General features: G+C 38.1%; 1 protein-coding gene across 5 annotated transcripts; it reads left to right on the plus strand.

Moving 5' to 3' along the window:
• Window positions 1-27,655, plus strand: LOC121988537 (twinkle homolog protein, chloroplastic/mitochondrial-like). 5 transcript variants are annotated; one of them, XM_042542004.1, is made up of 21 exons: window positions 1-271; window positions 387-502; window positions 3,250-3,305; window positions 3,449-3,506; window positions 3,600-3,695; window positions 6,154-6,237; window positions 6,343-6,423; window positions 6,520-6,585; window positions 6,724-6,834; window positions 9,672-9,719; window positions 9,827-9,912; window positions 10,170-10,230; window positions 11,007-11,189; window positions 23,346-23,477; window positions 23,548-23,609; window positions 24,978-25,061; window positions 25,300-25,431; window positions 25,528-25,624; window positions 25,698-25,826; window positions 25,909-25,976; window positions 27,008-27,655. In XM_042542004.1, exons 1-21 carry the CDS (start codon window positions 43-45, stop codon window positions 27,114-27,116), a joined length of 2,088 nt encoding a protein of 695 aa, XP_042397938.1. In that variant the 5' UTR covers window positions 1-42; the 3' UTR covers window positions 27,117-27,655. The 5 variants fall into 5 exon arrangements, 2 of the variants coding, with proteins under 2 accessions (XP_042397938.1, XP_042397939.1); XM_042542005.1 differs by having other exon boundaries at window positions 24,999-25,061; XR_006114044.1 differs by lacking the exon at window positions 27,008-27,655 and having other exon boundaries at window positions 25,718-25,826; window positions 25,909-25,942.
• The last annotated feature ends 260 nt before the right edge of the window (window positions 27,656-27,915 follow it).

Below are 27,915 nucleotides of genomic sequence, written 5' to 3' on the forward strand. Positions count from 1 at the left end.
CCTCTTTTCTCTTCTCTCCTTCACGTTGTTGCTACTTCAGTGATGCTCTTTGCAGTCCCTCGCCGCTCTATCCGCGGCCTCCTTATGGGTGGTGTCAAGTACCCCTCTGCTCTAAACTCGGTCTGCTCACCACCGCCGTTCCTCCGCCACCGCTTTCTCCATCTCCGCACCTCAATCAGATGTCCTCCCGAAGTCAATAGCCTCTTCTGTTGTTTGAAGTCTTCCCGATTCTCCTCCTGCGTTGCTTGCCCTAGCACGGGTGCACATGCCGGTACCCAGTTTAAAAAATTGATTTTGTTGTTTGCTTTAGATGTTAGCTTCTGTTAGTTTTCGTTTTTCCTTCTCACGAACTTTTTACTGATTTTATTTCCCATTTGATGAATCAGTTGAAGGCGATGAGGTTGCTAAGCGGGTAGATTATTTGACATCGAAGCTGGAGGCATTTGGGATTCATAGTCGTGAATGTAAGCCCGGGCAGCAAGTTCGTCAATTATGCCCAAAGGTCTGTTTATTTGAGCTCTGCCTCCTAACCCTTTGATTTGCTCATACAATATATTCAAACCAGGATCTCATGTAATTTATGACTTTTGCTAACAATGGACTAATGACATCATAAGATTTGCCAAAAGGGGACGTGTATAACTTGTAACTTGTGACTTTCTTTTATCTATATAGTTGGGTGAAAATTTAAATTATTTTATACAGAATCAATAAAAGATGAAACCTATATGTTCTCAATTAGAATAGCTGGTCGATAAGGTTGTTGATCACCAAAATTTTTTATCATTTGGTTTGTTGGTACAAAGCATAATTTCTATTGTGAAAATCTTGTTCATTAATTTGTTCTGCATGCATTTATGTTGGTTAAAGTGATGCGAAAATGAACAACCTATAAGCTATTTTGCACTTGTAAGGACAAAATGATTTTAAAAAGTATACAGTAAACAAGAAAGAGACTAAGAAAACCATGAGTGAAGTTAAAAATGAAAATTTCAAACACTTATATCGATAGCTAGATGCCAAAGAAGGGGAAAGCAACATCTTTAAAATAGCTAAAGCGAAAGAGAGGGTGAAAGAAATCTTATCCAAAAAATAAGATGCATTAAAGATGAATGCATCATGGTACTAGTGAATGATGGGAAAATAAAAGCGCAATGGAAGATGTATTTTCATCACTTTTTAATAAAGGTGTAGGTGATCAACTTAACTATGTTGGAAATTTAAATTTTTATCGAGATTTTAAACTTCAAACTTTAAATGAAATGCAAGATGGAAAAGTTTTTGGACTAGATGATATTCCGATAGAGGAATGAAAATGTCTAGGGAATTGAATGGTCTCCTCCCTTGGTTATTGCATGACTTACGAAATTATTCAATCTAATATTAAAAATAAAAAATATATATATTTGATCAATGAACGGTAAGTACTCTAGTCTCCCTATATAAAACAAAGGAGATGCATACAATCATGCGAATTATATGGGCATTAAACTAATGAGTTATATCATGAAACTTTGAAAAGAGTGGTAGAAAAATACTAAGGAAGAAGACTACAATGATCGAAAATGAATTTGAATCTATGGCTAAAAAGTTGATATTGTATATGTTTGCAAATGATGTTGTTTTGGTAGATGAGACTTGTGAAGCAGTAAATGTGAAGTTCAAATCTTGGTGGAAAAGACTAGAAGTGAAAGTAACGATAAATATATGGAATTTAAGTTTAACAATATTAGACGAAGTAAAACAATTGTTATGATAAGAGATGCCGAGTTATTTGTAATTGAAAGCTTTTAAGTATTTTAGAATTGTCTTTGCAAAAGAATGGAGGGGTTCAAAGATATGTTTTACATAGAATACAAGTCTTTTTTGATCGTAGGCACCTCTAAAATTTAACAGGAAGTTCTACAAAATGACGATCAGACTTGATATATTACATGAAGTTGAATGCTGGTCTGTGACTTGAGTACACGAGCAAAAGATTAAAGTTGTAGAGATGAGGATGTTAAGATGTATGTGCGGCATACGAGGATGGATAGAAGAAGAAATGAGAACGTTAGAGAAATATTTGAGGTTGTGCCTATTGTGAAAAAACTTGAGAGATGTGCTTAAGATGGTACAAACATACAATAAATGTTCTAATTAGGTAGTGCTGTAAAACGGGTCAACCCGCCAAAAACTTATCATGATGGGGCAGGCCGACCCACCATCTTGGTGGACTAGAAAATCCCCAACCCAATCTAAGGCAAGTTGCGGATTAGGTGTGGTCAACCCATGAGCCCACCAAAAAATAAAAAAAAAAGGTTGAAAATTTTAAGATTGGGTTGCAGATTAGGCGGGCCTAACCCCACTTTAGTTTTAAAGTTTTGAAGTTTTTTTCTCAACCCATAAGCCAATCTGCCACGGGCTGACCCAATTGGGCCCGCAACCCTTGTGGGTTGGCCCGCCTTAATCCGCTTTAAAATGAGTTTATAAAATTTTAACCTAAATTGCTTAAATTGTTTGGCGGGGTGTGCCAATTCGACATGCCCAATCAAATAGACGGCTCTACAATTAGACAATGTGAAAGTATGACAAATACACACATTAATTGAGGAAAAAGGAGACAAAAAAAACCTTGGTTAGCAATGATAAAATGAGATAAAATTTATTTAAATATAGATGATATAGCAGTGGATAGAGCTCAATGTTTACCCTAGCGGCTGGTGGAAAACTTCAACGGGGCCGGGCCATCGCCCAGGTTCGGTGTTACTTGGTTCGACATTTTTTTTTAGATAGAGCTCAATGACATAGGAGGATCCATATAACCAGCTTCATTTAGTAGGATAATGCGTGGTTGGTGTTGTTATTCTAATATCATAATCCACAATCCAAGAATTCATTTATATGAGACGATTAAAACCTGATGTGAAACCTTTCTAGGCGTTACTAAAGAATCACTTACATATAGTTTGATGGAGGGATAATTCTATATAGTTGGCCTGAAATTGTTGTTCTCATGGCTTGTAGTAATTGTTACATGACATCACTTGGCTTATGTATAATGATGATTTCTTTAGCTATAAAATTATAATGTAGGTGTCGACATGTTTGGTTTCTACGAGTCGATGTGCAAATATTAAATCATAGGGAAATTGTTTAGGTAATGATGTTCACATTTGCTTTTGCTGTATTTTCTTTATTATATTTTAGACTAGTGTCTGTATGTGTTGAAGTGTGCCTAAAAATAACTCGTGATCTTTGATTGGTTAGTGTAAAGGAGGGAGTTCTGCGGAGAGCAGCCTTTCATTTCTAATCAGCAAAGATGGGTGAGTATTATCAAATTTCTTATGATAGCATGTTTGTGATACTTATTTGTGCTCCTGTTGCTACTTTGATTCATCTGGCTTCACGTCCTTCTTGATAGTGATTTATTGTTATTTTGTTCTGTGATTCTATCTTGACCTTGTAGAGATTCAGCCATGTGGCTATGTTTTAGAGCTAAATGTGGTTGGAAAGGTTATATACCGGTATTGACCCCCTACTGTAATTTACACATATGGCATTACCACCACCATAAATCTGTTCGTAAGTCTGTGTGCTTTTGTTAATCTTGCTTGCAGGTTTATGGAGATGCCAATACAACTTATGCTTCAAAAAATAAGAATTTTAGAGTAATCACTGAAAGGGATCTTCAGCTAGAGCCATTATGTGAAGAGGTCATGTATATCTTGATTTCCTTATGTGATTTCTCCGGCTTCTATTGACCCTGTGTTATGTTAAACAGCTCTTAGTTAATAGAAGAAACCAATACAAGATGCTATAGACGTGCTTATATTTTTTTTATTTCTGCAGATATGCTTGATATAGAACTAATAATAATATTATTTTTAAATTAGTGAGAATCTACCAAAGGAATGATCCAAGTAGTATAACTTGAGAATTGTTGAACGGAAGCCTTTGACATTACTAAATTTAATTTTCCAATTAACTAGTATACTTATGAAATATTATGGTAGTAGATTATTTATTAGATCGTATGATTTATGATTCATAACATGTGATGCATTGTGATTTGCATGTAGAATTATAGAATTTGTATATATCAATTAGAAACAAAAATAATCATGATGATTTGATTCAATACTATCCATAATGAATCTTACTTTATATGATTTGTTAATAAGAAAGAAAACCCAGTAAATGCTAAATCTAACAAATTAAAAGTGATATTAAATTAAACTGAATATATTAGAGATTAAATCAAATCCATTAGAAAAGAAGAAAGAAATCATGAATTTTTATTATACAATAGAAGTATAAAGGTGTAAGAAAATAAAATATTAAAATAACAATAGCAGTTGAAGTATCACAGTGGATAACAGCTAAGGTGGACTTGACATCTAATAATTATTTAAAAAATATAAATCTTGTCTTGTCTTGTCAATATACAAAATGGGAATAAGGGTAAAATTAAAAATGACTTTGAAGTCTTGTCAGGCAAAGGTTGTTAGGCTAATATCATCATTCATTTGACAACAATGGTTATTTTATGTAAAAACATTTGATTAAGAATTTCCTAGTATTCATTTTATTATAATTATTAATGGAAGTCTATATACCTTTTTTTTATGAATCATCATCAACTTATGCCATTTATACTATTATGCCATTAAATGAAATATTATATTATGTTACATGACTTTAGTAATTATAATAAAGTAGAATTAATGGTTAACATATTTTTTATACGAAGCTTACAATTCATGAATTAAAAAATTTACCAAGGCGATTCATTATTTGAATCTTTATTTGAAAATCTCACTTGCTTTATTTTTGTTTGTCTTGTTTGATGCAAGATTTTTACTTTTTTTTTTTGACTCCTTAGGATCTATTTCATATGTAGGGCTTTAAATGATCCAAGTTTTATGTTGTTTAAGCTTGTTTGATAAGGTAAACAACCAAAACCAAGCCGAACGTAAAATTAACCAAGCTGTTGAGATGGTTGATCAAGCTTGACTTGTTTTTTAAGTTTTTTTCCAAGCTCGAGCTTGGTTCTAGTTTAACTCGAACTTGGTTCGTTTAGATGTTATCAAGTTCTTAATTTGAGTTTATTTGATTAACTGAAACTTTTACACTTTAACCTTATTTGGTTGGCTAGTTATCTTGATATTACAAGTTTGATTGTTCATTTTGAAGACTTGTTTTCTCATTTACAAGTTTGATAAGAGATTTATTGATGAACATAGTTTACAAGCTTTATTTGTAGACATTGTTCTTGAACATTGTCCACAAACATTTTAAAATCTCAATTTACGAATATTAAATAGCTGAACATATATGTATATGTTATCGAGTTCATTTAATTAAATGAGTTGATTAAATTTGTTCATTTACTCGATCTTGTGTATATTGAATAAATATAAACAAACTCTTACCAAGCTTGCTCATGAACAGTTTTGGTCATTTGTAACCTTATTTATAAGACACATCTCTTGTTTTTCTATAGTTAAGTCTATTGGCAAGGATTGATAGATGATGTGATTTACTTAAATTAAATCTTTTCATTTACTTTTCCAACTTATTTCATATTTTTAGAAAGAAATATCTCAATAGGAAGTAGGAACTCTTCAAAGAAATTTTGTCATGCAATATAAAGATGATGATGAGGTTTGATCATAATGTTTCCACTATCTAGACGAGGCTGCCATTTACTAACCATGATAAGATAGTAGTGTTTTATGGTAATATTTTTTTTCTCCATAGATTATTATTGCCTTTGGTTATAGAAGAAAAGGAGTGTTTGTAATCTTTTTTTCTTTCTTTATGATTTCTTTGATAAGAGATTTGTTGATGAATATGGTTTACAAGATTTGTTCAAGAACATTGTTCGCTTATATTTTAAAATCTGTATTCACAAACATTAGTAAGCTGATCATATATGTATGCCAGTTTCTTCATTTAGTTTAATAAGACAATCAAGTTTGTTTATTTAATTGACCTTGTGCATATTGAATGAATATAAAGAAACTTTTATCAAGCTTGCTTATGAACAATTGGTTCATTTACAACATTATTCATAAGACACTTTTTTGTTTTTCTGGGGTTAAGTTTATCAGCAAGGATTGACAGATGATGCGATTCACTGAAATTAAATCATTTCATTTAATTTTTCAGCTTATTTCATATTTCTCAGAAAGAAATATCTCAGAAGAAACTCTTCGAAGAAATTCTGTCATGCAAAGTAAAGATGATAACGAGGTTTGATCATAATGTTTCCATTATCTTGACAAGGTTGCATATACTAACCATTATAAGACGGAAGTGTTTTATGTTAATCTTTTTTTTCTTTGTTTTTTCTCATAGATTATTATTACCTTTTGTTACAAAAGGAAAGGAGTGCTTGTAAGCTGCAGTTATCGTACTGTCTCCAAGAATATTTGGCAGGTTCGAGATAATATATATTTTTCAACTCTGAGCTTATTTTGCTCTAAATAGTGTTTCTATTTTCTAAAACTCAGCTTTTTTTTGTCCATGTTTTAGGAATTGGGCACAGAGAGCATCTTTTATGGACTTGATGACATAAATCAAGCTACAGATGTTATAATTGTAATCTCTTGTGCTTATATATAATTAATTATACTTTTTTGCTTTGGTAACACATGTTTCATATTTTTTTGTTTGAGGTTTATGTTCTTAATTTATTGAGGTGTTTTTTCATCTCTTTCCTTCATTTTTTTAATGCAGGTTCTAAGTGAAATAGATAAGCTCTCTATGGAGGAGGCTGGCTACCTCAATTGTGTTAGTGTACCTTGTGGTGTAATAGATCAAATTTGCAACGGTCAACTTGATCTGGAGGTTTTAGACCTGGAATATAAACAAATTTGCTTATGCTATTGAATTCTGTGTTCTTTTACGCTTTGTTGTTTTTATGCTCAGTCTTGAGTCTTTCTTTGTTAAGATTGTTATGCTATAATTTTAATGTTTCCGAGGTGAATTGTTATGATGTCAAAGCAAGCACCCAATACTTTGATGTTTTTTTTTTAATTTCATGTCATTATTGTCTTCATGAGTTTTGTTAGTCCTAACTATTTTTGGTTGGCCACATGACTCATCCTTCCATTGAACATAATCCTATGCAAGACCATATTATTGGTATTAATGAGAGCTCTCAAGTCATTATGTTAGTGTTTTCTTTGGTTTCCAATATTCCTTACACTGTCAATCATTATATCTTTTGGTGTAATTGATTCCACTTGTTTTACCATAGAATCTATTCATTTCTTTGTATAAATTTTATTTCAAGTTGCTTATTCCATATGTTTGTTAGGAAATTATCTGTTATTGATTGGGAAAACCCTCTATCATTATAGTAATTTTTCTCTGTACATGAAGCATTGTTTAAAACACCAATCAGACTATTTTCTACTAACTGATTACTGGTTCATGCAATGATGAGAGACAACATACAAATTTTTTATACCCACAGGTCATCTTATGCCTTTGTTTTTCTCAGTGATACTGTGTACTAGAGGTATAACAGATGGTCAGACTGGTATTGGATTAATTCTCCTCGATAGGTTAACCAAAATTTCTGCTGGATCCTGTCTTTGAATTATTGCGAAATTGACTCAAAACTTTGGTTAATGATGCACTGATTTATTCCATCTAGATATAAAACTACAAATAATAATAATAAATACAAGAGTTTTGTACGCTAGAAGCTTTCAAATACACAATCCTTAAAATTAACGTATGCAACGTATATTGGCTATTTCCTTTGATATAACTAAGTCTTCCATGATATCCAAATTTTTATAGGATTGACATATGATGTGTAGAAATCCAAGCATCATCTGCAATAGCTGTAAAGTCATGAGAGATACTAAAGTCATAACAGAAGGGACTTTTCTCCATGAATTTGATTCATAGTGAAAGAGGGACTAGCTGATTCTCTCATTTTGTTACAATTTGTTGTTTTGAAAATTATGACATTTGATTGGTTAGCTATATCCCTTTGCCTAGCTACAGAAGTTACATGATAAGAATATAATACTTTTGAGGAAATCCTTATCACCATCTATTCTGCAATCAACTGCAATCAAACTTTACATCATCTTCTGAGCACATGAAACTCTTTAAGATAGTCAATTTGAAGCTGTCAATTTGCAATTATCTAGTTGTATAAGTCCTCTTAAACTTATTTTTGGTTGTTGACAATTTAATTGAGAGATATACTAGCTAATAATTCTGCAAAAACCAATTGAATTTAGCAGTGTTCTAAATGGAGGCCAAGGCAGCCACCTAGCTAGGAGGCGGGCATCAACCACACCGCCTTTGCCTGAGGCGGTGCTTTAGGCGGTAACTCACCTCCTTCCACCACCGCCGCGCTTGGAACCGCCACTGCGGCTACCTTTTCGCCACCGTGACGTGTCCGGACGCATCGCCTGGGCCGGGAGGCGTCACCCATGCTCAGCGATAAACCCGGATGACGCATCGCCTGGCTCGGTAGTGTCACCCGGCTCGACGATAGTCCCGGATGCATTGTTCGAGCTCAACGATGCATCTTCCCGGTGATGCGTGACTCATTGTCCGACCAAAACAGCGCGGGCAAGTTGTGAGTTAGGGTTTAATTAAATAACTTTAGGTTATTAATTTTAATCAACTTCTAATTATAATTAAGATAATTTAAATAGACTTAATTAAAGTTTAATAAAACTATATATATATATATATATATGAGTTTTTTACTCTGTGCGTTGCGTTTGATACCTTGCACACTTAAAATTTTGTTTCAGTTTTATATATATATATATATATATTTTTTTTTTTTACTCTGGGCGTTTGATTTGATACCCTGCACACCTAAAAATTTATTTCAGTTTAAATTTTTTTTTTTTGCTTAATACTAGACGAGGAACAGGAAGACCAAAAAAGACTTAGTTAGCAACAATAAAACAAGATAAAATTTATTTAAATATAGATGATGATATAATAGGAGATAGAGCTCAATGGCGTAAAAAGATTCATACTGTCGACCCCACCTAGTGGGAAAAATGCTTGGTTGTTGTTGTTGTTGTAATACTAAAGGCAAAATCTTATTGACACAGCTGGTAGCTTAAAAACAAAAAATGGACGCTGGCCCCCATGCTAAGCGCCCAAATTGGGCGTCCAGGATAACAAACAATTATTTATTTATATATATATTATTTTAAAATATTTAGATTAAATTTATATTTTTAATTAATATATTTAAATATTATTAAGAATAATATTTATTTATAATATTATGTATAAAAAATAGTAAAAAAAAATCAACTGCCTAGGTGGCGGTAGGCGGTCCGCCTAAGGCGGCAGTAGGTGGTCACTGACCGCCTAAGGCGGCGGTAGGTGGTCATTACCGCCATTTATAACACTGGAATTTAGTTTTATTGAGGGTGCTTTTTCAGACATATATTTGATTTTCTGATTTATGTTTGCTGTGGCAATATAGTGTAACCTACTAATCTTGAGAATATCTATATTCTTCAAACACTACTTATCTATATTGGAAAAATCATTGCAATGATCAGAGTATTCTTTTTTTTTTCTTATATATATGTATATATATCAATTTTTTAATTACATTTTATACTTTGTATACTTAATATTCAATATCAGAATCTAACATTCATCATTTTATTATGTTAAGCCAGGATACAAAGTTCCAATATTTGTGGAACTGCAATGAGTATCTAGAAAAGGTAGGTTTTTCGTGAAACAAATAAATAAGAATTGGACATTAGCTTGGATTGGCTGAGTGATAATTGCTTTGTTGATTTTGATGAAATGTTTTGGTTGAACGTCTTAGGCATCTCGGATAATACTAGCAACAGATTCTAACTCCTCGGGCCAAGCTGTAGCTGAAGAACTAGCACGACGCCTTGGTAAAGAAAGGTTTGTTTTTTATCATCAAAGATTCAGCATGGGTGACCATCTTTTATCCTTTTTCATGTTTGTCAATGTGCATGATTAATGGTTCTTTGTTAAATCATGGTTCTTTGTTCTTATCCTCTTAAATGTTTTTTACTGTTGTAACAACAATCACAAGTCTTGCTTGCCAACTGTTTGGGCTCCACTATATTGATCTTTTCATGCTGTTTAACTCTAATCATTTTTATATCATAAACTGTAAATTTCTTATTCTTGACTAGGTGCTGGAGAGTTGAGTGGCCAAAGAAAAATGATGCTGAACTTTGCAAAGATGCTAATGAGGTTTGCTCAGACTTTTTTTCCCCTAAATTTGAGAGTTTAGAAACATTAGTTCTTGTGGTTTTGAGGAATTTCTTGTTTGTAAGTATCTACTTCCACACGTTTTAGAATTTTCTAAAATTCAGCTTAGGTCACATTAATTGACTATTTTTTAGTTTTTTAAAATATTATTGTAATTAAATATGCATTTTATTTTTTCTTAGTTAAACTCAGGACGATCCATGTTTCTTTTTGTGCTATTTTGTGTCAGCATCCAAAACTGGACCAATAACTGAGTCCCTAAAAATTTCTAGAGACTTCGATCCAGTCAAGCTGCTTTTAAGCCCATGCCACCATAAGTTCGCAGCCACTTCTTAAGAATATGGGTTTTGAGTCAACTAGTTATAGGAATGTAGGCTGTACCTGGAATATGACAGATTTGGATTTTTTTCTTAGTTGCAGTACGAGGTGTATAATCAAGATTTTGTTCCTTAGTTTTCATTAATTTGCTGCCTCTTAATACATGATTATGATTTCTTTCTGGGCACTAAAGAAGTGTCATATCGGTTGTCATTAATTTTTCTGTTTTACATTTTTGATTATTTGAATGGGTTAAGGGAGTATGTTTATGCATGTAGATTCCATTTGTTTGACCAACTATCTAACCTTCGACTGAAGAAGGCCTCTGCGGCTACCTGTTTTCCCTAACATCTTAATATTGAAGCAAAAAAGAAAAAGTGATTTTTGAGGTTTTCCCTCGTTATCTTGTCGTAAAGTTTTTTTTTACTCTTTTGCTCCAGGTTCTAATGTATCTTGGACCAGATTCTTTGAGGAAGGTTGTAGAAAATGCTGAATTGTATCCTATAAAGGGTCTATTTAAGTTCAGAGATTTTGTTCATGAGATTGATGAATACTATTACCAGAGTAATATAGAACACCTTGGTGTCTCTACTGGTTGGAGAGCTTTGGACGGATTATACAATGTAAGAATTTAACTTGATTACTCATGGGATATGTTTTTGATTTATTTGAAAACTAAAATGCTAACATTTCCTTCTCCGAGTTTAATTTTAATTCTGATTTGTTTAGTTTACATCTAGCCATATACGTGGTGATATTTTTTTTTATTGTGTGTATTAATTAATCTATTCAAGCTAGCTATTTTTTATTTTTTTATTTTTTTGGCATAGTTAGTTAGACCTACCCTCTAACGTACTAGCAATATGTTCACATTTCTCCATAGTTTTAAAACTGATTCCGAAATCAAACTGAAGAGCTCTTGGACATTGGTTAACTGATCGAACCCATGTTCAATCAGTCAATTGTGATTCAATCTGGACAAGCTAATTGGTTAGACTGATATTTATTATATCCATTTAACATAACCAAAATTATAGTTGTGAATAATCATAATTATTCATAAACCTATATATCATAAGCACATAAGGTATAAGCATTGTTGTAGAACTAGATTAATCAGTTTGCAATTACATTAGTATTTCTTCTGATGCAATTATCATTAAGGCAGTTTAAAATATGAAAAAAAATATTTTCTCTACCCACCAAAATTTAATTACGTGAAACTATGAATGAGCCTGTCTGAGATTTCAATCCATCTGAGAAAACTGATCCAGCTTTTTGAAAATCAGTCATTTCTTATGACTTTGCATGCCCCTATTCACGAACTAACCTGAGCAGGAGCAGTATCTGATCCTTTTTTTTTTCCAATCACCTAATTGTTTGGCAGGGAAATTAATTCTACCATCGAAAACTAAAAGCATGAGTCTACATTCCGATATACCATATATAAGAAGCGTGCATTGCGTTGCTGTGATTGTTATAGAGGACATGGGTAACACTCAAATGTGTGAGTATACGTGCTACAAGACATGACTGGAAAGTAGTTGATGAGAAGATAGGAAAGAACAGGATAGAGGGAATAAATGAAGTAAAGAGGAGGTAGAAAATGAAAAAGAATAGAATAAGAGAGATAAGGTCGGAAGAGAGGGAGAAAGGAGTTGGATAGATGGTTAAAAGAGAGATGCTTAAATTTACTAACTCATAATATATCCTTAAACTGTAATGCTAGATGCTTTATATAAGTGTTATACTGTATTGCATCTCAATTCTGCTAAATAAGATAACAAGTTAACAACCCACTTGATACGATGATGAAGATTGCCCCCACCCCCAAAAAAAAGTGGGTCAAAGAAAAAAAGACTAGCTGACATGGAGGTCAAAGTCAAACGGTCAAAATCGTAAAGCTAGGCGGACTATGAGACCGCGGAGTGTGGATAAGGCAAAGTTGGTCGAGTGGGCCCTGGCTCCTGTCGGACGTGAAGTGCTCACTTGACCGGCCGAGCGACCAACCTCCACACTTACAGTCGAGGTTAAGAGTCAAATACTAAGTTATCCGGTCCATCGTCTTGGCCGATTGGACGTAATACGCCTCTCCGACAACAGTAAGGTTGAATGAAGAACAGGACGATAGCTCCATTCAGTACAACCGAGCTGGTGATGCCTCGGCCGAGTGGCCCCCGGTCGGCCTACAGCGGGACCCACATACATGTCTTATCGTATCCTTTTGGAAGTTTGTGCAGTTGACAACTAAGACCTATAGGCAAATCGTATTTTAAATGCTTCCAGCCTGTCACATCAGAGATTTATGTGTCAACTTATGGAAAGGTGTCAGAGATACTTTTCAACTTATCTTTTCTTATGAAACTTTGGAAAACATGTACACTCTTTGGGATGCGTGAGTGACACTATAAAAGGGAATTTCCATCTACAGGTAGAGGTATGTGATGCTTTATATTTGAACATGCCCATTGCTACAATCTTTTTATTATTCTCCTCGTACACGGATCACTGATTTGAGCGTCAGAGGGCTAACACCGAGACCCCTTCCCTGCCCAGCACTAACGCTCCCGGTTTTGTAGGATGACGCGGAGTTTTCTTCCTGTCAATACCAGAGCCACGTTCCTAGCTAGCTGCCGTCTCAGCTTTCGGACAAGATTATATTTGGTGTTGTCTGTAGCAAATATACCTGCATCCGAGACGTGAAGATGGATGACGCTAGATGACTCACAACAGTAACGTTAACTCAAGTAAGAGTTAGAGATGTTGATTAATGCTTGAGCTACAAAGATGGTGCAACAGCAACAGGAGATAGTGGCCGATCGCCGAGCGCCAAATGATGTTGCTGTATCGATGACAGGTTAGCAAGCTGATCAAAGAACCCGAGTGGAAGACCCTGCTAGCCGCAAGCCGAACCACAAGCCGACTAGCGCCTTCCAACAAGCATCGAACACGCTGATCCTGTCCCGTACCACAGGGTGTTATTCCGCACACCCTCAGAAGAGCATGGCTGAGTTGAAAAACCCTACGATTATCTTCTAAGAGCGTGTCTGTCCGGGATATGTGGAAAGGCAAAGCACCCTAGCTCGACGACTCTCCCGAGCGGATCATGAGGCAGTTCTCCCAAGAAATCCTCGACGATCAATTGCCACCTCACTTTAGACCTCTTACGATTGGAGAGTAACATAGCCATGCTCCACCAATACACCGACAGAGTTAAGTGCGGAGTGTTCCTCACCTCGCTCTCCGGATCGGCTCCATCTGCAGCTTCAAGGACGTCCGAGTGGCTTTTCTTCAACATTTTGCTAGCAGTCGCTGTTATTAGAAGATTAATGTGAACCTATTCGTGGCTACATTAAGAGATTTAATCAAGTGGTTACGGATGTCCCATCAATCACTCAGGAGATCTTGGTAAGTGTCTTTTAGCAGAGACTTATAGATAATAACTTCTTTCGCTCACTTATCTAGAAGACTCTGAGAAACTTCAACCATCTACTCGGACGGGCTATGAAGTACATCATCTAAGAAGCCCAATCAACTCGGAAAAAAGAAGTCATCCTCGAGCCGATGACTGTCCCTGAACACCGAGCCGTTCACACCCATCCATCGCCAAAAGGGCCTCGAGCCTTGAGCCTCGAGCGAGTGCAACACAACAACATCATGGGCCCCGAGCCCATGCAGTCCAGCATGTGGAGGCCGATCGGACAAAATTCATCGAGCCTCGGCAGTGGACCCCGTTATTTTGCTTTTATCACCGCTTGACAACTCATAATACGAAGGATTGTTACCATCTCAATCCAAAGCCGTGCAGACCGACTCCCCATGGGATTTGTCGCCAATCACCCTCTCCCGATTGCCACCATTACTGCCGATTGGATAAACAATATGATCAAGGCCATACGCCTGCCGAGCAGCACCAACCACAACCCCAACAAAGAGATAATCAAAGACTCACTCGGGTATCTGTTGAGCGGCCACGCCTGTCAGCACGGGAGGAAGAAAATCGTAGCAACGCCGCTCGGGGCGACATCAGCATGATAGCAGGAGGCCCGATCGACGGTGATTCCAATCGGGCTCAGAAGTCGCATGCCAGGTGGTAGGAAATCTACGCAATCGGGTGCAGCGAAGAAAAAGCATAGGGATCGGAAATCAATTTTGGTTCTCGAGATTTGGAGGGAGTGGAGGTCCCTCATGATGGTGCCTTTATCAAGGCTGTGATCGTCAACTACAATATCCACTGGACCTTTGTTGATTCGGGCAGCTCGGTCAATATTATATTCAAGAAGGCATTTGATTAGCTTCAGATTGACAGAAGTGAACTCCAACCCATGACAATTCCATTGTACGACTTTATGGGCAACGAGGTATTATCGATCGGGCAGGTTTGGTTGGCCATCTCACTAGGAGAGGAGCCACTCATGAGAACTCGCTAGACGAATTTCATTGTGGTGGATGCGTCTTCTGTGTACAACGTAATCCTCGGTCGACTGAACTTCATTGTGGTGGACGTGTCTTTCACGTACAACGTAATTCTCGACCGACCGATGCTAAACGATTTATGAGCCGTCGTCTCTATATTTTGCCAAAAGATCAAATTTCTTGACGACTTGGGCGAAGTTAAAGGCGATCATTTGGTGGCGCGAAGATGCTACGTGGAGGTTGTAAGAGCTGCGTCTAGAGCCGCTCGGAAAGCTCAAAGACTTGAGGTTAACGCGATTCGGGAGGCTCCCCCAACTCTGGTGTATGTAGAAAAAGAAGTACAAATCCATCCTAGCCGACCGGGCGCCACCACGTTCATTACAGCCGACTTAAGTTCTGAGAAGAAGTCCGAGCTGGTTGCTTGCTTGAAGTAGAATCATGACGTATTCGCATGGACCACCCACGAACTCCCGGACATCTCCCTATCAATAGTGCAACATGAGCTGCACGTCCGATCGGATGCCCGCCCGGTTAAGCAGAAGAAAAGGGATTTTGGAACGAAGCAAAATCAAATTATTTGAGCAAAAGTGAAAAAGTTGCTCGAAGCTGGGCATATCAGGGAGTTACAATTCCCGAGCTGGCTGGCCAATGTTGTGTTGATATCCAAGCCAGGGAACAAGTGATGGGTCTGCATTAATTTTAGAGACCTAAACAAGGTCTACCCAAAACACTATTACCTGTTGCCACACATTGATTAAGTGGCGGACTCTATTGCTGACTACGAGTTGATATGCATACTGAATGCATATCAAGGATATCATCAGCTGCCGCTCGCCAAGAAAGACAAAAAAAAGGTTTGCTTCATCACGGTCAATGGGACTTATTGCTATAACGTCATGCCGTTCGGATTGAATAATACCGGAGCGACATATCAGAGATTGATAAACAAAGTGTTCTGGCGGCAAATCGGCCGAAATTTGGAGGTATATGTAGATGACATATTAATAAAATTTCTCTAGGCTGCTGATCTTTATGCAAATATCAAGGAGACGTGCTAGACTTTGAGAAAATATGGAGTTAATCTGAACCTGACAAATACTTATTTGGAGCGAAGAGCGGAAGATTCCTTGGATACATTGTAACCGAGCGGGGAATTGAGGCAAATTCTAGCAATGTAAGAGTACTCTAAGACATGCCCCCTCTACGCAATTCGAAGGAAGCTCAGCATCTGACCAGACGAATTACGGCTTTGTCAAGATTTATCTCCAAGTCGTCCGATCGAGCAAGCTATTTTTCAAAATTCTGCGCCGAGCCACTAAATTCCAATAGGACGCCGAATGCAACAAAGCATTGGAAGAGCTCAAAGTTTATCTATCTTCTTTATCGGTACTTGCAAGGCCAACCGCCGGCGAGCCGTTTTGGATCTACTTGTCTTCCACAAAGCGAGCTGTCGGGTCGGCATTGGTGCAACAAGATAGCCATGAACATCAGTCGGTGTATTTCTTGAGCTATTTATTAAAAGATGTTGAATGTCGTTACAGCTGCTCGAGAAATTGGCCTACGCGTTGGTCTTGGCTGCTCGGAGGTTACGTCCATATTTTCTCTCTCAACCCATAATCTTTTTAACTATCAACGCACTAGGCTGAGTTCTCCTCAACCTTGAGGTATTTGGACGATTAATCAGGTGGACAACGGAGTTAAGCGAGTTTGATATATAGTACCGGCCCAGATCAGCAATTAAAGTACAAGCCTTAGTCGATTTTGTAACGGAAATACATAACCCCGAGCCAGAGGAAACATAGAGAGTATGTGGACTGATCTTCCACTCTGTGGGCAGTGGAGTGGGCATACTTTGAATATCACCGCGCGAAGACAGAATGCAGCTATTCGTTCGCTTGGACTACCGAGCCACAAATAATGAGGCAGAATACGAGGCTCTGATCGCCGATCTACAAGATGTGGGAGCAACATGAGTTCTTATCTACTCGGATTCCCAACTGGCAACCCAACAACTTTCTCAGGTTGAAATTATATATTGCGGCCTTCGAGAAGTTAAAGGCAGGACTCCAAGAGGTAATCGTGCAAAAGCTCCCCTGAATGGATAACCAATATACAGATAAGTTGGCCAAGCTATTAAGTTCTTTAAGTCTAATAGCACTGGACAGGCCGATCGAGCAGGTGATGTTGGTAGCTCATATTGAAAGAGCGGCTAAATTAGGAGCACCAAGTAATTAGAGGACACCTTTGATTAAGTTCCTCCGATCGGGCAATGTGTTGGCTAATCGGGAGCAGGCTCGACTGATAAGAGAGTCGGGCGGTTTACATTAATAGGGGATCACTTATACAAGAGAGCTTTTTTCAGGCTATTGATCACATGCATTGGATCAGCAGACATTCAGTATATCTTGCAAGAAGTACACCAAGGCTCTTATGACAGTCATCCGAGCGGCCGTTCACTAGCTCGGAAAATTTTATTAGCTGAATATTTTTGACCTACCTTACAAACAGATGCCGCTTGGATAGTAGCAACTTGCCTATCATGTCAGAGGCACCAGAACATACCATACAAACCTACGGAAGAACTAAAGATATCCATTGTCTCTTGCCCGATCGACCAGTGAGGCATGGATATTGTTGGACCTTTCCCCATGGCGATCGGTCAGAGAAAATTTCTTCTCGTAGTTGTGGACTACTCTAAGTGGGTGGAAGTTGATCTGCTCGCTAAAATAATCGAGTAGATGGTTATCAAATTCTTATGACAAAATATTGTGTGTTGGTTCAGCGTCTCTCACAAGCTCGTCATTGACAACAGAAGATAATTTCAAGGATGAAGGCTTAAAGAATAATGTGCCAACTATGACATTCTATAAGCCTTCACTTCAGTAGCCTATCCCCAGAGCAATGGTTGGGTGGAGGTCTCCAACAGATAAATCATCAAAGGACTCAAAACTCGGCTCAACCACCATAGAGGAAGCTGGGTTAACGAGCTCCCGAGCGTGCTATGGGCCTATCGCACTACGCCTTGAGAAGTCACCAGCATAATCCCGTTCCACTTGGTATATGGGGGAGAAGCAGTAATGCCAGTCAAAATAGGTGTGGAGTTCGATTAGAGGCAACTATATGACGAAGAAAACTTCGAGTGACGTTGAATGGAGTTGGACTTAATAGAAGAAATCAGAGATAAAGCAATCACTCGGCTGATGACATACCGGTAGAGAATGAAACAAAACTACAACAGAAGGGTTATTCCCATATCTTTCCAGGTCGGTGACTTAATTTGGAAGAGAATCAAGTCGGTCGACGACGTAAGCAAATTAGAGGCCGCTTAGGGTGAACCATATAAAGTGATACAGAAGCTCAGCTCGGAATCTTATTATCTACAAGATGAACATGGGAGGAATCTGGACCAGTCTTGGAGCGCAAGCCATCTACAGTCCTATCGGGTCAGATAGTAAGTTTGCGATTGAATATATGTAAATTATAAAAATATTTGTTCTATGAATGCAGGAAGATTTAAATGAAAAATTATTTAGTCTTTTAGACTCTCATGCCATTCAGCCGAGTTATAAGCGAGCAAAGCCCTTGCACCAAGTGTCCCCGACTCTCGAGTCGATCAGCCGAGTTATAAGTGAGCATGCCCACACAACTAAATGTCCTAGACTCTTGTGTCGTTCTACCGAACTCTAAGTGAGCATGCCTTCACGACTAAGTGTCTCAGACTCTCGTGTCGTTCGACCGAGTTATAAGTGAGTATGCCCTCATGACTAAGTGTCCGACTCTCACGTCGTTCGACTGAGTTATAAGTGAGCTTGCTCCCACGCGAAGCTTCCAAACTCTCGTGCCGTTCAACCGAGTTATAAGTGAGCATGCCCGTACAACTAAGTGCACCAAACTCGCGTCATTCGGTCGAATTATACGTGAGCATGCCCTCACGACTAAGTGTCTCAGACTCTCGCGTCGTTCGGCCAAGTTATAAGTGAGCTTGCTCTTGCGCGAAGCTTCCAGACTCTCATGTCGTTCGGTCGAGTTATAAACGAGCAAAGTCCTTACGCCAAGTGTCCCAGACTCTCAAGCCGATCGACCGAGTTATAATTGAGCATGACCTCACGACTAAGTGTCCCAGACTCTCGCACCTTTTGACCGAGTAATAAGTGAGCTTGCTCTCGTGCGAAGCTTCTAGACTCGTGTCATTCGCCCGAGTTATAAGCGAGCAAAGTCCTCACAATACGTGTCCCAGACTCTCGAGCAGTTTGGCCGAGTTATAAGCGAGGTTGCTCTCGCGAGAAGCCTCTAGACTCTCGAGCCGTTCGATCAAGTTATAAGTGAGCATGCCCTCAAGCCTTAGTGTCTCATACTCTCGAGCCGTTCGACCGAGTTATAAGTGAGCATGCGCTTATTTATAACTCAGCGGAAGCCGTAGGAAAGATATTAGTTGGGTCGGGATGGTGCCGGCCGACAACGTTGACAGGGATGGTGTCCAATTGGAGGATGGAGGAGTTGGTAGATCGACCGCCTTCTCGGGGACTGCAGCGGAAGAGCTTTCACCCGCTCTGATGGAGGTCGCAGAGCCTACGCGGCAGCAGAAGTTTGTGGAATAGAGGCCTTCGAGCGGGAAGAAGCCTTCAGCCAGAGTCTTTTGCGGCGTTGGCATTGGATTAGCGACTCGCTAGAGGTGGTAGATTTTGAAGGAACTACTTTGGGCGCCATGGAAGAGCGCTCGGGAGGTAGCTCGCCAGTGTTGGCCACGGCGTCACTAGCCGCTCGGCTCACTTCTGCTTCGCCGATCTGTTCTTCAGAGGGCCCGACCGACAAGAGCCTGTGACTCTCCATCTCGGCCGCCCCCTGGCCTCGACTATTGCATCAATTTTGCTAGAGCCGCTGAGCAACAGCTTGAACATCACTTTGGCTGTCAAAAAGAAAAAGAAATCAATTAGATTCAAAAGTGACAGAAGGAAAAATCGTTTACCAAAAGGGTCGGGCAATCCAACTCAGATGGGACTTAGCCTGAACATATACAAGACGCCCTCTAGCAGTAGCTTGTGTATGCTGTATTTTAGACCTGCCAACTGGGCGGCTGCTTGGAGGTAGGTCGACTCCCATCGGTCTCCCAGCCTTAGAGAGTTTGGTAGATCCAACTGCCAGCCGCTCTGAAAAGCGGGCCGGTTGGGAAGTCGGACGTAGAAGTAATGAGATTAACAATCCTTATTGGACGTGGGCATTTTTTCAAAATGAACGACGCCCATTCGGGCTTGAAAGGGAAGACGCCTGGCTCGAATAATTTGGGGTAATAAAAATAGCGGAAAATACGAGGCATGAGAGGAATTCCATACAAATGGAATAGTACCACAATCCTGCACAGTAACCTAAAGAAATTTGGTACCAATTGCGATAACGGGATGTGAAAATACTTACAAACTTTAGAGAAAAAGGATGGATAGGAAAACGAAGACTGGCGTATATTTGATCCTTAAAGAAAGGGAGGAAGTCGTCAGGGGCGCATGAGGACAATCATATGCAGAAGGGATGACGATTTGGTAATCGTCAAGAATGTGATAAGTCATTTTCATTTGGTCCATCTCGTCAACATTGAAGTTGGACTTGGTGGAGGCGTACCACAGCTACGAGATGACAGGAGGAGAAGGAGAGCGCGCCGTCAGAGATCGAAGGGAGAAAGGAGAAAGAACTTACTTGAGAAGAATCGCTTGCGATGAACATAGAGCAAGTAGCAAAGAAGACGAAGACGAGTCCGATATGGCAAAGGGAGAAATAAAGGGTTTAAAAAGCCCAGCCATCGGTTAATCAGAGTCGTCCGATTAAGGGTTTAGGAAAGCGAGGTTTAATTTGGGCTGTCAAATTCGAAGAGGCAGTCGTCACATCGAATCCCAACAGTCGCTTGTCACATCATACATTCGATGGCAGGAAAAAATGACACATGGAGATAAATCATCGGATGCATTTATGATGAATGGATATAATTAGCAGGCATATAATTAAAAAGCATGTTGGGCATGCTTTGCATTAATGGAAAAAGATTTGAGTGATTTTCGAGAAATCAGGATGTCAGTGGTAATTAAAACGCATTGGGAGTATGAGAGGTCGCTCGGGAAAGGGATCAGAAAAGAGCTAACAAATGACTAATTGTCGTCCACGTCCGATCCGAGCGGTGTCAACCTCGAAGTCCCCTGTCTGGGAGGCGAGGCAGGGAGTTTTCTTAGAATTTGAGCGGCGGTCCAGAAGCCAAACGTGGTCGGGAAGAAGAGTTGTAAAAAATACTAATTGTCCAGTCAGTCGGACTTGCAGCCTCCTTCGACTAGACTTGAGGGGTAGACTTGTGATACAGTGATGAAGATGGAGCCCCCAAAAGGTGGGTCAAATTAAGGAAGACCGGCTGACATGAAGGTCAAAGTCAAACGGTTAAAATCGCGGGGCTAGGTGGACTACGAGACCGCGGAGTGTGGATAAGTCAAAGTTGGCCGAGCACACCCTGAGAGCCAGTCGGACGTGAAATGCCCACCAGATCGTCTGTGTGGCCAAATACTAAGTTATCCGACCCATCGCCGTGGCCGATCGGACCTTAATACACCTCTTCGACAGCAGTAAGGTCGAATGAAGAACGGGACGATAGCTCCATTCAGTACGGTCGAGTTGGTGACACCTCGGCCGAGTCACCAGCTCGGCCGAGAGGCCCCCTGTCGGCCTACAGTGGGACCCACATACACGTCCCTTTTGGAAGTTTGTGTTGTCGACAACAAAGAATGTACTTTAGAAGTTTCCAGTTTATCACATCAAAGATTTGCGTGCCCGCTTAAGGAAAGGCATTAGAGATATTTTTCAACTTGTCTTTTCTTGGAAAGCTTTGGAAAATGTGTACATGCTTTGGGATGCATGCACAGACGCTACGTGACACTATAAAAGGAGGTCTCCATCTACTGGCGGAGGTATGCGAGCTTCATATTTGAACACGTCCATTGCTATAGTCTTTTTACTGCTATTCTTCTCCTCGTACACGGATCACTGACTTGAGCATCGGAGGGTTAATGTCGGGGACCCCTTCCCTGCCCAGATCTAACTCTCTTGGTTTGGCAATACAGCGCGGAGTCTTCTTCTATTCAACACCAGAACCACGTTCCCACCCGTCGTCTTCTCAACTTTCGGACAGGATCACCACTCTTAGACAAACACCCACAAAATCATTAATGACCTGGCTTACATGACAACAATCAACAGCAAAATTTGATTCCCAACTATTTTGTGTCTATTATACACATCTTATCTAATTATTGATCTTATGTTAAGATTAATGCAATTGTTAACATGGTTTTACTCTTGTTTTGAGGGCTTATAAGGTGATCCCCATCTTCTTCGTCTGAGTTTGATTGCATTGACAGAGTTGCACCACTTGCATGACCCACTCAAAATAAATAAATAAAAAGTGCCCTGCATTAATATGATTATGGTGTTGCATGAAATGATCAAGAGAATAATTGAGCCAAAGCAACACTTCATCCTGCAAAAACCTTATTGCTTACTTGCAATGCACTAGTTGCTATCAATAATTTACAATATACTAGTGTTCCTTGATATGATATTACAGAACTGGTTTCTATATTGACTGAGTTATTATGATTATGCTGGCTTAGCTTCTTGTCTGCTAAGTAGGTGAAACTTCATAGCTAACTTTTAGGACTCTCGCTATTTTTTTTTGTTATATCATGGTATTTGATAGGAAGTGCAGAAAATTGGTGGCTAGTTGTTATATTAGAATTGTGATTATAAATCTCATGTGATCCATGAGATTGAGAAATTTCTTATGCCTCAATAATATATTATCTTGTAAATTCTTAGAGGTTACTACAATAATACCTCAAATCATTCAGATTTTAACCAACAATTTAATCTTTTCATATGTTGCTCTTGAGATGCCAAAAATGATTTATTAAGGATCTCATGTGTATGTCCTTTTATCAGGATTAGTTTTCGTATTTTATTTTTTCAAAAATTTTGAACTTAAGATGCCAAAATGATGCCACAAAGTCCAATGGTTAGGCTTCATTTTATGCCAACCATCTAATTCAGCATCCAGCATGCGGTTGTATCAATTCACACTTTTTTGTCCCATGCTAATCATGCAATAGCTTCTTTGCGAGTTGCCATCTTTGTAGATATTAAGTCTATTACATTTGTCCTCAAAATTTATTGTTTGTGGCATTTTTTAATCTATTAGTTACCAATTCTGGAGCAATGATATAAAAGAATCTCAATTTCTTTGACATTCTTAGGCAAGACGGGAGTTCATAGATACATGTCAATGTTTACAATTTTATGCAAGATTTACTTGGAAATTTATTTTGTTTTTTGAGCAGGTTGTGGCTGGAGAGCTGACCTTAATAACAGGCGTTCCAAATTCAGGCAAAAGTGAGTGGATAGATGCCTTGTTATGTAATATCAATGAAAGGCATGGATGGAAGTTTGCACTCTGCTCAATGGAAAACAAGGTTTACTATGTGAATCTTCTACTTTTACCTTTTTCTTGTGCTTGCATTATTTATGATGCTGATTTTTTAGGTTGAAGAACATGCACGGAAACTTTTGGAAAAGCACATTAAGAAACCCTTCTTCAGTGCAAGGTTACAAATTTCATGATAGTTTACCTGTTCAAAATGGTGACTTAGGATTCTCTCAATTTTATGCTCCCTTTGAAGAAAACATGCTCGGGTGGTAATCAACAGTCAATGGGATTGCACTTGCTATTATCTTCTCTGCGAGTAATTTAATATGTTATCTTTGAGAATGTAGCATTTAATCATTCTAGAGTTTCATCAGACCCATAAATTGTATCTACATTTCTCTCTATAAAATCCTCTATACAATAATTCTAAAAAAAATGGGGCAGTCCGGTGCACGAAGCTCCCGCCATGCGGGGTCCTGGGGAAGGATCCATTGTACGCAGCCTTACCCTGCTTTTTGCAAGAGACTGTTTCAGGATTCGAACCCCTGACCTTTTGGTCACAAAACAACAATTTTACCGTTGCGCCAAGGCTCCCCTTCTATACAATAATTCTAAACATATTTGAAATTTGTTATTTGTGTGTGTGTGTGTGTGTGTGTGTGTGCGTGTGTGTGTGTGTGTGTTTTCTCTATTTTGTAACAAACTAGAAACTGAATTATTTATGCTCCAACATGTTGAGGAGCTCGTGTTTCCTATGAGAGAAAGGAGAGAAATAGGAGTAGAGAGGTAACCATTAAATGAGTGCTTCAAAATGTGGGTTAGCCTCCAATGAGTTATCATGTCCATTGGTATTATATTAGAGCTCTATATATAGGTGTCTCTGTCAATTTAAGTAAAAAAAAAATTAGAGCTCACATAATACAATTATATCTCTCTTGACTTTCTTTACTCCCCAAACAGTCATTATTTTTTCCACATTGTCGATCTATGGAGTCATAATCATTGTCAAGCTATGTAAGTCTCAGTGATTTGAGCTTGATGGATCTTCCATTGAACTTTCTGAAAGATTATTTCCTTAGTGATACTAAATCCAATTAAATCATTTTTATTAGTCTTCCTCCACACCTTAGACGCTACTCAAATTGATTTAAAAAAGGGCAGCCTAATGCATGAAGCTCCCGCTAATGCGGGATCGCGGGGAAGGGTCTATGTTCAACTATAATTAAGTCAACTTAACTAAGTCTAGAATTGCTTTTGAACATGTCTATACCATCATAATATATTTTTATTCATTGTATTATCTGTTGGTTGATAGTTGATGTATGATAAAAAATGTAGATTAGGTTAATTCTATAATTAGACACCCTTTTCACGTTTGCTTTTAACATTGCTTATATTTTGATCCATTAAACTTTATTCTAGATATGGCATAACCACCTTTTATAATTTGTCTGCCTGAAATTTGCTATCAATTCTTTCATTCTTAATTATTACTTTTGTTCTTTTTTATACTAATATTAACTTATTTGGCCATGGATCTTTTTAGTTATGGTGGATCTACTGACAGAATGACTGTTGAGGAATTTGAAGCGGGAAAAAAATGGCTCGATAATACATTTTATCTAATTCGGTGAGTCTTTATGTGGAAGCATATTCAGTTTCTCTCTGTTCCAGTGATTTTGATTTTTTTTCCTTCATACACATGAATAGACAAAGGAAGTTCTGTGTAGTTCATCTTACACATAAATTGCTTGATATATTAACTCTCTCTTTCTCTAGTCGGATATATTGGATAAGCAAAAGCTTTGTGGTAATTTGTTTTTGATCAGTGTCAGCTGGCAATTGATTGCTTTTTGAATCTATAATAGGTGCGAGGATGATTGCCTTCCATCTGTAACTTGGGTTCTTGACCGTGCTAAACTTGCAGTTCTTCGTTATGGTGTTCGTGGTCTTGTTATTGACCCATATAATGAACTTGATCATCAACGTTTCAACTTTCAGTGAGCATTTCTTGAGAGCTCAGACATAATTTTAGTTTAAATTAGGTGTTTCTAGCCATTTGTGTTTAGTAATCCAATCTTGCTTTTTGTGTACAGAACAGAAACAGAGTACGTGAGCCAAATGCTTACTAAGGTCAAGCGCTTTGCTGAGCATCACTCTTGTCATGTGTGGTTTGTTGCCCATCCAAAACAGGTATACAGTTTAGGATGGTATTCATGTTCTATTTGATGTTTCGATTTTTCTTCTGAAACTAACATACTTTCAGCTGCACGATTGGGATGGTAGGGCACCTAACCTATATGATATTAGTGGAAGTGCACATTTTGTAAATAAATGTGATAATGGAATTGTCATCCATCGCGATCGGAATTTGACTACTGGCCTTGGTGTTGAGGTTCACAATCATCATTTATATGTCTTAACTTCTAATATGCTTTCAAAATTGCCTTACGTTTGTCTCAATTTTATTTATTTAGGTATATGTGCGTAAAGTACGAAATAAGGTTTCTGGTACAGTTGGAGTAGCATCGCTATCTTATAAACGGTATTTTGCTCACTTGTTCTCTATAAGAACAGCTTATTATTAGCAATCTTGGTGTTTGGCTCGATAAGAATTTATGTTCATTTGATAGTAAAAGAATATATAAAACAAGTAAGCTTGCATGCATTAATGGTTTATTAACAAAACTCGTGAATAGTTTATGAACAAACTTTTTTATTAATTTGTCTAAATCTCTCTTATGAACTTGTTCCTTTATTTTTTTTAAAAAAAATTGTTTTTAATTTATACAGTTTTACAATGCTTAATCATCCATAATATATTAAAATTAGAAATATTAATTTGTCAACATTTTGCCAAAATGATAAGGACAATAAAACTGCTAGTTGAGCTCGAGAAAAAGCTCAATCTTGATAAGGCTTTTATTTTGATACTAAAATGATCAAGTTTAAAGAAAGTTAACCCGGCTCTGCTCAGTTCATTTACATTCCTAGTTTCTTGGTTGGAAAAGAGGTTAAAAATAAAGGAAATCAGAGAAAGGTGTTGGGCTTTCGATGAGATTGGGCTGCATGTGGCCTAGCATCATGCCTAGAGTCCAGTGTAGGTGTGTGCAGAGTGTGACCTAGGCATGTGGTTGGCTGTGGGAGTGTGTTGACATACCCCATCATATAAGGTATTTTTCCATATTGTTAAGTGTGCTAGACCATTGAAGATGCCATATATCGTGTGCCTAGTCACTAGTATACCAAATGTTCATGGGAGATTTTCTTCGTTGAGGTGAGATTTAGTTTGTTTGCTTCATTGATGTTGAAAGAAGATTCTAGGGAAGATTAAGAGAACAATGTATACAAGGTCTGAGTAGTTGTTCGTCCGAGTTTCTCATTACTTTTTCTCTTATATCATAGACTTGGAATAATTGTTTCTCACTTGTTACGTTGCTCTCATATCATATAGAAGACAATTGTCTCTTTCTCTACCTTTTTTTTTTTCTTTCTATTTGATGGGTCTTTCCTACACAATAAATCCTATTCTTTTTTTTCTGAACTATCTGAATCTATTGTCGCTTTATCTTACAGTGTCACAGGAGAGTTTCATGATAAAGATCAGAATTGTTCTGGGACTGCTGTGACTTCCTCTGAGGAAAAATTGGAGAGGACTCCCTATCAAGATATCGTGAATAAATAAAAAGAAACAGTGGCGGAGTTAGACAAAAAAGGAAGAGGGTGCTCAAAGAAGGGAACTGGAGCTTGTCTTCCTTCTCACTGCCTCTTGGACTGCAGCATACTGGTAGAATTTTCTGGGAGCAAGGGGTCCTCAAGCACACTCCTGCTCCCCCCTAGATCCGCCACTGAAAAGAAATGATACCAAGTTCCTAGCTCCAATCCATGTTTCATCTCTAAATTTTGTATTTGGAGGATGCAGCCCCTTCAAATTCCATCTTGATGGCAGAGTTCTTGTTTGACCTATAGAGAAAAAAACGGCAGGGGTCCTTGCATTCTCATCGACATCGCCCACATAACTTGCTTCGGGTTTAAGTTCAGCTCTCCGACTGAAAGATTATGCATTTAGTCAGTCCGTGAAAAATTTGTTTCTAGTTTTCTTTTTGAATAGTTTGCTGTGTAATGTCGTTACGGAATATTCAGTACTGAATGGTAGAGTTTCAATTTAAAGTGAAGACTCTATTATGTAATTTTCAATAGAGAAAAATTTATATTCTTTAAAGATGGAATCGTAAAAGGATAACAAGATTCTTTAATCCTCACCATAAAAATCGAACTTTATGCAACGACTTTGGATTGTTGATCAAGTGAAGAGGTACTTGGTGGAGGTAAAGCATAAATTAAGAATTGGTCCTTCAAAGAGCAAGAATTCCACATAGTAACTTAATATATGTCATCTTAGTTTCAATAATATCTCTATGGCAAACAATCACAACAAATTAATTTTCTCAACTACTTTGTCATGCATGCATGAAGCAAGTTCT

The sequence above is a fragment of the Zingiber officinale genome, chromosome 6B (assembly GCF_018446385.1).
Source record: "Zingiber officinale cultivar Zhangliang chromosome 6B, Zo_v1.1, whole genome shotgun sequence".
Taxonomy (NCBI): Eukaryota; Viridiplantae; Streptophyta; class Magnoliopsida; order Zingiberales; family Zingiberaceae; genus Zingiber; species Zingiber officinale.